Source organism: Orcinus orca, chromosome 10, assembly GCF_937001465.1.
Source record: "Orcinus orca chromosome 10, mOrcOrc1.1, whole genome shotgun sequence".
Lineage (NCBI taxonomy): Eukaryota > Metazoa > Chordata > Mammalia > Artiodactyla > Delphinidae > Orcinus > Orcinus orca.
The window spans coordinates 4492593-4503103 of NC_064568.1; the positions used below are offsets into that span (position 1 = coordinate 4492593).

The window sequence follows — 10511 nt, forward strand, 5'->3', positions numbered from 1 at the left end:
ACAGCAGTCAGGCTTCCAGAAATCTTAGCCACCAAGACCCATATCCCTAAGCAAGGATACAAACAAAACAGCCTGCGTGTCAGAGAGCTGGCACAAGCCCATGCACTTTCCCCCCAGAAGTCGGTCCCCCCTTGAGGTCATCGCCCTGACACTTCCGTAGAAAATAGGGCAGGGGTTCCAAGTACAAGGGCGGAGAGGAGAGGGGTGGGGGTCCCTGGTCCAAAGCCCGCAGGGCGGGGACGTTCAGTGATGGGCTCGTTTGTGTGGCAGGAGAGACGAGGGCTCATCCAGGAGAAAACGAGTCTGTGTCTGAATCCCTCACTCCTCTCTGCCCAGGACTCACCAACCAACAAGCTCCTCTACGCCAAGGAGATTCCCGAGTACCGGAAAATCGTGCAGCGCTACTACAAACAGATCCATGACATGACTCCGCTCAGCGAGCAGGAAATGAACGCGCACCTGGCGGAGGAGTCACGGGTGCGCCGCAGGACCTTGCCGGGCGGGACTTGACCGTCAGCGAGGAGCTGTGTTTAAGCAGCGAGTCTAGGCTGGGCTGGGCCTGGTTTTGACCATGGAGTCAACCTCTCTCCGACTTCCGCCTTGTCTTTCCTCACAGAAATACCAGAATGAGTTCAACACCAACGTGGCCATGGCAGAGATTTATAAATACGCCAAGAGGTATCGCCCACAGGTGAGTAGCCCCTAGTGCGAGGCCCCCCTCGGAGCTACGATGCCCCCATGTCAGCCCTGCTCACTGCCACCTGCTCAGGGAAACAAACCCAGGGTGAGGGTCCCTCTCAGGCATTCATATCCCCAGGACGTTTCCGCTTTGGGGTGGCCACCAGCAGTGGAAATCCAGGCGGTGTGTTCTCCCCCAGGATGTGCAGTGGGACCCGGGGGTCCTGGGCCCGGGTTTTGGCCCAGCTCCCTCCGCTTCCCCCTCAGATCATGAGCGCCCTGGAGGCAAACCCCACAGCCCGGAGGACGCAGCTGCAGCACAAGTTTGAGCAGGTGGTGGCCCTGATGGAGGACAACATCTACGAGTGCTACAGCGAGGCCTGAGCCTGGGGGATGGCAGGACGGGCGCCCTCCCTCGAGTTCGCTTTGTCCCCAGTGCCTCGGACTCCGGCTGGGAAACAACGCAGCACGAGGGGCCTCTCTGAGCCAGCCAGCGGAGCCCCCAGCCCTGGCCCCTTGGGCACCATCCCCTCCCACCTGCCCCCAGACCCGGCTCTGGGCTGGGGGCTCAAATGCTGCAGCCGTTCCCCGGTAAGGCTCCCACCGTCCACCCAGCACAGCCTGGACGGCACCCCACTTGCTCTGCCCTGCACGGCCCAGTGCTAACGAACCCACCGATGGGCGAACAGGCCACCCGGCCCTGAGGTCGCAGCCGGAAACACTACCTCATCCTACCCGGTGGAGGGGAGGCCCCTTGAACCAGCCCTCAGCTGGTTTCCACTTCTTCAACCACCAAAATGTCGTCCCCTTCTCTACTCACCTGCAGAGGACCCTGGCCACACGCCATCCAGCAGTGTCAGGTTTCTGTTCTTGAGCGGCCGCTGGCTGAGTGGGCAGCATCCACCGCCCGCGGGAGGCTCTGTGCTGCCCTGGGAGCCAGGCGGGCAGGGGCCGAGGGGACAGGTGCTGGGCGATCCTGGTCTCGAGGGAGGGGAGGGGGCTGAGTTGCACCGAGGCTGTAGCTGGGCTACTTGATCTTGCTGGAAGTGTTTCTAAAGAGAGCACCACTTTTTGTTGTTGTTTTTTTAAAAAAAAGCTTTTATATATTAAAAAACTTATCGCGCGCCAACTGTGAATAGCTGCCACTAGTGCAGAGGACCCGGGGAGGGGTCCCGAGGGGCTCCCAGCGCAACACTGGAAATGACTGTTCCAGGGGACAGGCAGACCTGGCAGAGACCCCCCGCGCCCTGAGAACACCGTCCTTTCTGTTCTGCCAGAAGCGGCTGGCTGGGGCTGACCCAGCCAGTGCTGGGACAGGTCGCAGACCTTGGGGCTGGGCTGGAGGGGGAGGCTGGGATGCTCTGGAACCTTCTTTATAATAAAAGCCTGATAGGAAAACCTGCCGTGGGCTCCAGCCTTTATCCTGAGATGGCTGTACTTGTAGCAGAAAGGAGGGAGGGGGGCCTGGCTTAGGACCCTGCCCGGCTCCCCTCGTGAGGGGTGGGCAGATACCAACTCCGCTTCCAAGAAGGTTCAGTGGGGAAACGCGGGCATCCACTGACCGCCAGGAATATGTCACAGCTGCTGTGTGCCATCTACCCCTGGGTAGGCCCTGCTCCTAACCTACTTACCTATGTAATAAGGAACAGAATATCATCCCCATTTTACAGATGTAGAAACTGACTCTCAGCACAGTCGAGGAATTTCCCATGTCACGGCACAGGGAAGCCAAAAACCAGCTTGCGTGGGCCCCTCATTCCTCTGTTCCATGCTTCCTCCAGGCTGGAGTTCCCACAGCGGCCCCCAAAGCGTGTGGGGAGCTCCAAGGTGACCACCCTGGAAAGAGAACTGCCGTTTACACACTCGCCCTGAATTTGTCATAAATGTATACCATTAACTCCATTATTCAGATGAGGAAACAGAGACAGTTTCTCCCAGGCTGGTATAACCCTGCACTATTTCTCACCTCAGCACATGACTTGGGATCAGCAAATACCACAGAGACCCCCAGCCCACCCAGCTGGCTCTAGGCCTGAGCTGGGGCTGAGGTTCACTGACCCCCAGGAAAGGTCACTAAAGGACCACCTCCAAATCAGAAGCGGCGTAAGTTAGTTTTTTCTTTTTATGAAGGAAAAATAATCCCCCCACACACACACATTAATCAGGAGTAAGAGCCAGGACAGAAAAATTCGTACAATTTAAACAAAATCCCAAAAATACCAGTTCTAGAATTGAGAACAGAAAAATGAGAAAAGTAAACAATCTTTAGCTTTAAAAATAGCCTCTTCCTGTAGTGCCTTCTGGGCGGAGATTCTTTATCTTTTCAAATTCTCTATTCTGATCACTGATGCCTTTTTATTAAGCAGCAGACTTTCTAGTCTAAGTTATTTACACAATTTGATAAGAATTTTTTGGGGGGGTGTGATGCTAGAATGAATACATGTTTTCTGCAGAACTGTCAGGAAGTACGAAAAGCCTGAAGAAAATAAAAGCTACCCTAACCCACCCATGGTTAAAATCTGAGAGCATGCCATTCCAAACTCCAAATCGTGTGCCTGCCTGGGTCGGAGGCTGAGGAGTGATAATCGAGATCAGGATGTACTCACCATTTCGCAGCTGCCTCGTCCCCCATGCAACATCTTCCTATGCCATTAACTATTCCACGGCCTGTTTTAATGCCTGATTAACATGCAATTCCTTCTTGAAGCTTAAAAACGCATTTGCACAGGGAGGACATCTCTAGTTTCTAGGGTCATTTCTCGGCACAGAAGGTGGCCAACCACTGTGAACCACCCCCAGTCCTTGTCTGGGGCCCTGAAGACTTGCCTTGCAGCTACAGGTGTCCCTTAGCTCCGTCTGAGGGTCACAGGAGGTGGAAACTTTGGCGTAATGTCTGTCCTCAAGCAGGGGAGGAGGCCCTCCCAAGTCTCGTGGGTGCTGGGTGCTGGGTGCTGTCCGGCCTCTGCCAGCTCAGGGCTACTGGCCTGCTGCCAGCTCGTGGGGGTGGGATGCCCGGTGATGCCCAACCGCCCCCCCCAGAAGCTGCCCAGGGTGCCTCCCCCAACCAGAACCCCTAAGGGGGAAGCGCCAACCCAGCTCACTACCGTCTGCTCACTGTGCCCCTCGGGGCTCTGCTGGCAGCCACGTTACAGATGCCCCAGGGAAGTCAGGAAGCCATCGGCAGTGAGACAAAGCCTCACGTGGGATTCGGGGACGTGAGAGCAGGGCTGAGGGAGCAGCGGCAGAAAGGGGACAGTCTGATGCTCCATGCTGGGCTGCCTCAGTTTCCCTTTGTGTCCCATCTTCCCCTTCCCAAGTGCCATCCAGCTTACCTCTGACTCCCTTCAAATCCACCCCTTCCGTCTCTGCGCACTCCCTGGCTCAGCAGTCACCCCTCATCTGGACCACCTCTTGGCAGCCCCCTGAACGAGCTGTTCTCGCCCCAGGAGGTGATCGCCACACAAGCACTTGTGTGGACCCCAAACTGTGGACCCCTTTCTACATCCACTCCCTCAGCATATCCCATCCACCCTGCTTAAACCTCTACCCAGAATCCACTACTTCTAACCCCTCCCTCCATGGCGGCCCACCCCTCAGCTGGACCATTGCAGGGGTTGCCTCCTTAGCCCCCTGCTGCTTCCCGTGTCCCCCCTGCAGGCACTCCGCTGCTCACTGGCCTCTAATGGCTGTTCATCACAATTAAACAAAACCCAAAATTCCTATCCTGGCTTACAAGGCCCTTCAGGATCTTGCCCTAGTCTACCCTGCAGCCCTTGTTATGGTATCTACTGCTGCGTAACAAACCACCCCAATACATTTGTGGTGCTTATGTGTCTGCCTGGGGCAGGGCTCGGCAGGGAAGGCCCGTCCCTGTTCTACGTGGTGTCAGGGGGGCCACTCAACTGGGATAGGCGATCCATTTCCAAGATGGTGCACTCCCATGGCTGGCAAATTGGTGCTGGCTGGTCAGGGAGCCCAGCTGGGGCTGACAACTGGGGTGCCTCAATTCTTCTCCACCGGCTGTTTGGGTTTCCACACAGCATGGTGGCTGAGTTCTAAGAGCAACTATTAAAAAGCGAAAAAACAACAAGAAACAACCCCCACACAGGAAGTAGAAGCTGCCAGTCTCTTAAGGCCTGAGCCCAGCAACTGTCCTAACGTGAATTCCACTGTAGTCTATTGGTCAAGCAATCAACGAGCCCAGGCTCAAGGGGCAGGGGCACAGACTCCAGCTCTCCATGGGAACAGTGTCACATACGTTTTTAAAACACCCCAGACCTCACCTCTGTCTCCATCTGGGCTTTAGCCACACATGCCTGTCAAGAGCATTCCCACCCCACAGCCTTTGCGCTTTCTCTTCCTTCTGAGGATTCCCGAGGGGCCCACAGTCCTACTCAGTGACTAGTCGAACAGTCCACACCTCCTCTCAGCTCCTCTAACCCCTCCTCTCCGCAGCCACAGGGATCCTTCTCAACACACACCACGTCAGCCTCTTCCCTGCCTATAACCCACCCTGGCTCCCCAATGCCCCCAAGACGATGTCTGCCCTCCTTAGTCCACCCTTCCACACCTTCCTGCCCCATCTCCATGGCCCGGGGCTCATGCCACCCCTCCCCCACCTGTTCTCCTCTCAAAACCACAAATCCCCATCCTCCCAGCTCCACCCCACATTCTGGGCCCTCTGCCTGCAAGGCCCTTCCCCTCATCTATCTGGCAATTCCTACTCATCCTTTAAAACCAAAAGCTGCCCCCTCCAGGAAGCAGTCCCAGATCTCAGGCTGCATTAAACACCTTTCCAGTGCCTCCATGGGTGCCTAGGTGACTTTGGATCCCTGCAGCGGTCTGCATCTCCCCAGGGCAGAAGCTTCTATCTGGGTCCTAGCACTGGATGGCCAAATCCTTAGACCTCAGCCTCCTTCCACACCAATTTGTGGGGGGAAAAGTCTTTATTGATAAATAGGTTACAGTGAAATAGAGTGATAGTTTTTAGGGGAATAAAAAAGTAGAATCTCAGTCTGTCTCCACCCCGCCTCTAGTTCTCGGCTTCTGCCTTCTTACTGGCCGCTTTGGACGCAGAGGACTTGGTGGGAATGCCAGGCTTTCTCGGGCCTTTAGGGGCCTCTGCCTTCCTGGCCAGTGGTACAGGCTCCATCTTGGACCCACTGCCCTTGGGAGGAACAGGGGCCTTGGCTTTAGGCCCCTCCCCGGCCCCCTGCACAGCAGCCTTTTTAGGGACCTTGCTGCCCATCTTCTTTTTGGCTGGGGAAGCAGCAGCATCCTCGCCCTATAAGAAAGCAAACCAGGAGCAAGGGGACAGAGCTGGGCAGGGCTGGGTGCACAGCTCAGAGCCCACGAACTTAGGGGTGAAATCCCAGTGCTGGGTCACTTTCAACAAGTGACCTCACCTCTCTAAGTCTCAGCCTCTTATCTATAAAATGGGGATGGTGATCCTCACGGCGCTGAAGGGCCGGGGAGGGGAGGAAAGTGCTCTGTACTTTGTAGGAAAATAAGTTGCCCCCTTCCTCGGCTGACCCCTCTGGGGCCGGGTGGGGATGCCCAAGCTCTGGTCGCTGGAGACCCGGAGCAGGAAGTCACCCAGGCACCTACCTTGGTGACCGTGGGTTTGGAACTCTGACTCCCAGGCTTTGTTTTCCTGTGGGCCTTGGTATCTGCTGGAAGAGGGGATGGCATGTGAGAAACACCCCTTTCAGGAGGAGCTGCTGCTGGGCAGGAAGGTTCAGGGGTCCCACAGCCCTCGTCCTGCCCAGGGCCCAGTCCTCACTCTGACACTTGCTGGCTGTGTGACCTGGAGCAAGTAGTTTAGCCTCTCTGAGTCTGGGTGCCCTAGTCTGCCAACTGAAGGTAGCAGCCTCTCTCCCACGGACAGTTGGAGGATTAACTGGACAGTGGATGACCACCCCTCACTCCGTTCACAGCTCCACGCCTGCCCACACCAAATGCCCCCGACAGGTGTATCTGCCTCTAGCCTTTAACCCATCTTCCACATGGCAGCCAGGATACATTTTTCTTTTATTATTATTATTTTTTTGCAATACGTGGGCCTCTCACTGCTGTGGCCTCTCCCGTTGCGGAGCACAGGCTCCGGACGCGCAGGCTCAGCGGCCATGGCTCACGGGCCCAGCCGCTCCGCGGCATGTGGGATCTTCCCGGACCGGGGCACAAACCCGTGTCCCCTGCATCGGCAGGCGGACTCTCAACCACTGCGCCACCAGGGAAGCCCCAGGATACATTTTTAAGAACACCTTGGGCCCTAGCTCTCCCCTGTTCAGAGTCTTTCTGTGGCTCCTCATCGTCCTCCAGATAAAGTCCAGCCTCCTGCTGCCCTTCACAACCTCCCCTCCCCCTCCCCCAGTGCACACAGACACAACTATTTGTACTTTTTCCACCTTCTTCATGCTTCCAGGCCTCTGCACAAGCTGTTCTGCCTGGGACACCTCCTCCAGGAAGCCTCCCCTGATCCTTCTCAGAGATGACCCCTCCTCCTCTCTCTGCGCTCTTCTCCCCCATACCCACCCCCACCAGCTACCATGCATTCTCTGTCTCTCTGAGTCAAGCCAAGTGCTCAGGGCACACTGGCTAGAAACCCCTCCTCCCAGAGCTGGCCCCTCCATTCCAGCTCATGTCCCGTGGCTGCCAGAAACCCCCTCCCATGCCCTCCTCTCACCCCATTCACATCCATACCTCGGCTGCTCCTTCCACCTTTGACCTCTGACTTCCCACTGGGCCCACTGGCAATGGGAGGGGCCTGTGTGGCCTTGTCTGGCTGTTGGGAGGACTTCTTGGCCTCACCCAGTCTTGCCTCTTGGTCCTTGGTCTGCTGGCCTTTCTTGGGGGCCTTCTTGGCTGCACCTGGTTTGGGGGGAGCTGTCCTCCCCTCTCCCGGCTTCCTGGATCCTTTTTTCACATCGCCTGGGTTGGGTGGGTTCTTCTTTGACTCAGTTGGTTTCTTGGAGTCCTTTCCCTCAGCTTGACCAGGCCTCCTGGGGGCCGTCATGGTGGACGTCTTCCGGGGCTGGATTTTCCTTTTGTCTTTGGGAACTAACTGGAGGAGGAGAGAACGGGGTGGGATTGAGAGCAGAGGTTCTGGATGTCTTACGCCCCTATACCCTACATGAGGCTCAGAGAAGACCCCATCCCAAAGGAGGGGGAGAGGAAGGCGGCCAAGGGCTTGCGGAGAGCACGCAAAACCACCTCCTAAATGCCGGCTGCCAGTAATGCATTCCACCCATTCATGCACTGTGAGGAACGGTGCTGCCATTAGGAGCTAAGGAACCCGAGTCTCCAAAACTCGCCCAAGCTTCTCCTACCCTCCCTGCACAGGTGGCGGGCACGCGCCTCCCACCCCCGCACCCGGAAGCCTCAGAGCCAGGCTTCTGGGAGCACATCGTGCACACTGAGCCCTAACGGTATCTCTGAGATGCTAACCTATAATCTCCTTTGACCCCCCAACACCATCCACAGACTGTGGCTCGGACTCCCCACCTCCCCGCCTCACACTACTGTGTCCCCAAGTCTCCCTGCCGCTTCGCTTCTGTGTAGCTGGACACGGACATGGAAGTCAGACGGCTGAGAGTTCGTGGCTTCCTGGGGCCTCAACCCCAGCCCAAGGGCGACTCGCCCAAGTCTTCTCCTCCCCCTCTGGCCTCGGTCTCCTCATCTTTACAATGGGGCCAACAGAGAGGGTACAAGTGGCAGGAGGATGCAAGCGTCCCCGGCAAACAGGTGGTCCCTGCCCCTCTAGAGCCCAGCTGATGACGCTGCTCCCAGCATCCCTGGACCCTCACGGCTCCCCGTTACCCACCAAGACCAGAATCAACTCCCACTCTCTGCACACACACATTCCTGACTCCGTGGTACCCAAGACCCCCTTCCCTGCCTCCCAGCTCGTTGGCCCACTTTCCTGACCGTCTCCCAGTCACACGCACTCCCAGTGCCCTCTCTTGCTTCCCTTCACCCCACCCTGTGCCCCTGGCCTTGCCATGGCTGGTGTCCAATCTCTGACCCACACACCCAGAGTTCCAGGAGGGGGGATCCCCTGTGCTCAGCCACCCTATTCCCACAGGGATTGGAACGTGGAGGTTGAGAACGTTCCACCGTGTTCCATGGAGCCTGTCAGAGGAACTGCTACTTGCTGGGGCACAGCAGTGACAAGACAGACCCCATGTCTGTGTCGCTGAGATTTCCCTGGTGGCAGCTGGCAGTCATGATGCTGGGGCTTAATTCTGTGGCCAAATTTGCCCTTAGCTCTGGGTGACCCTCCCCTTTGAAAGAGGAGGATGTAGGGGCTCAGGGAGGTGTCAGCCCTGGTCTGGAGACCACGGGTCTGGAGCCAGACAGCACGGGGAACAAACCCCATTTCTGTAACCCCATAGAGGCCAAGGTTGGGTCTGTGCCGCCCGTGGTAAGGAATTCCAGGAAGGGGTCACGGGCGCCAAGGACCCAGAAGTGGAACAGCTGAGACGGTCTCTGGTCACTCAACACACCCGACAGGGATGGAGGCGGAAGCAGCAGGGTGACTGGGGCCGTGTGGGTGCTCAGCTTTCCCGGGGAGACGGGGGGTCTCGGCAAAGACAGAGGAAGAACGAGAAGAGAAAGAAGGAGAGAGGGAACAGGGCAGGGAACCAGCACCCAGAGGCTGGGAAGAAAGAGCTGGAATTGGGGTTCAAGCCCTCGGGCAAGTCCACCTGCACCCTGGGGCCTCTCGCCACCCCCCACCCCATTCCCAGTGCCTGACTTTGAAGCTGCCAGTGGCTCCCCGGGCCTTGGAGTTGACGGGCCTGACAAGGAGGCCACGGTGCATGCCTGTGGCCAAGGCCTGCTTCAGCAGGTACTTGAACCGGAGGACGTTCACTGTCGGGTACTTCTGCAGGATGTAAACCTTGATGGCCGCCACCGAGGTACCCCGGCGCTGCTCCCCCGCCTGCAGCGCCTCCAGCACCATGCGCAGCACCGGAGGGTGGTGGCGGGGCTCTCGGACGCCGCTCCGGATCAGGCCTACGGACAGACAGCAGGACATCACCCGGGGCCCAGACCTCCCTCAGACCCCGCTGAAGACAAACATGCCTAGTGAAACACCCACTAGGCGCTGGCCAGGCCCCACTGTGTGTGAGCAAGCGGCCGGGGGATCAAGTACACACCCCTCACCCCCACCCCAGGTCAGGGCCACTGCCCCCTGGCCTGGGAGCAGACGTGGGGGCACTGCTTGGCCACCCGGGGTCTCCCGGTGCCCACCGTGGGGCTGGGCACGCAGCAGCCCTCCACGAAGGCTCAATAAAAGCATTAAAGCGTTCTTTAACAAACAAACCTACACCAGGTCAGTTGTCTAGCTCTAACTACCAGTTTACAGGAAATGCAAGGGCCACGGGCATGAAATCAGTAAAACCCAGACTGTGAGGAACGCTCCAGAACACACGGCCCGGTTTCTCCTACAAACAAGCAAGGAGGAAAAGACAATGTGGGAAGGGCCTCAGAGAGGAAAGATCCTAAGAACCCCTTTAACCAAATGCAACATGGGGGCCTTGCTCAGACTCAGAATAGGATTTGGACAATCCAACTGGAAAAAAAAAAAAAGGCAACTAGACAAATGTGAACACTGGAATATTTCATGATATTCAGGATGATACTGTTTCCAGTGTGCTGATGGTATTGCAATTATTTTAAGAGGTTCTTATCTTTTAAAGATAAATACTGAACTGGGACTTCCTCGGTGGCACAGTGGGTAAGACTCCGTGCTCCCAGCATAGGAGGCCTGGGTTCGATCCTTGGTCAGGAAACTAGATTCCATATACATGCCACAACTAAGAGTTTGCATG

General features: G+C 57.1%; 2 protein-coding genes across 4 annotated transcripts in view; one reads left to right on the plus strand and one right to left on the minus strand.

The window, feature by feature from the left end:
* The window catches only part of PLXND1 (plexin D1), a 51976-nt gene extending 49895 nt beyond the window's left edge, over nucleotides 1-2081 (plus strand). For all 3 annotated transcript variants that reach the window (XM_049716002.1, XM_049716003.1, XM_004284306.4), the window contains 3 exons: nucleotides 337-477; nucleotides 617-691; nucleotides 946-2081. In XM_049716002.1, coding sequence (XP_049571959.1) covers nucleotides 337-477; nucleotides 617-691; nucleotides 946-1062 — 333 coding nt within the window. In that variant the 3' untranslated portion in view covers nucleotides 1063-2081. The remainder of the gene's footprint in view (nucleotides 1-336; nucleotides 478-616; nucleotides 692-945) is intronic.
* A 1637-nt stretch (nucleotides 2082-3718) lies between these two features.
* LOC101285317 (histone H1.8) lies at nucleotides 3719-9715 on the minus strand. Its single transcript, XM_049715733.1, has 4 exons — nucleotides 9434-9715; nucleotides 7381-7741; nucleotides 6286-6350; nucleotides 3719-5962 (listed from the first exon to the last, which is right to left on the minus strand). The coding sequence occupies exons 1-4, from the start codon at nucleotides 9713-9715 to the stop codon at nucleotides 5711-5713; spliced, it is 960 nt and encodes a 319-aa protein (XP_049571690.1). The 3' UTR covers nucleotides 3719-5710.
* Between the last annotated feature and the right edge of the window lie 796 nt (nucleotides 9716-10511).

Coding starts and splice junctions, on each gene's coding strand:
- LOC101285317 (XM_049715733.1), bottom strand. CDS start 9,715: ATGTCCTGCTGTCTGTCCGTAGGCCTGATCCGGAGCGGCGTCCGAGAG. Junction 6,351..7,380: donor AGGTGGAAGGAGCAGCCGAG/GTATGGATGTGA, acceptor CCCCTCTTCCAG/CAGATACCAAGGCCCACAGG. Junction 5,963..6,285: donor CCAAACCCACGGTCACCAAG/GTAGGTGCCTGG, acceptor GCTTTCTTATAG/GGCGAGGATGCTGCTGCTTC.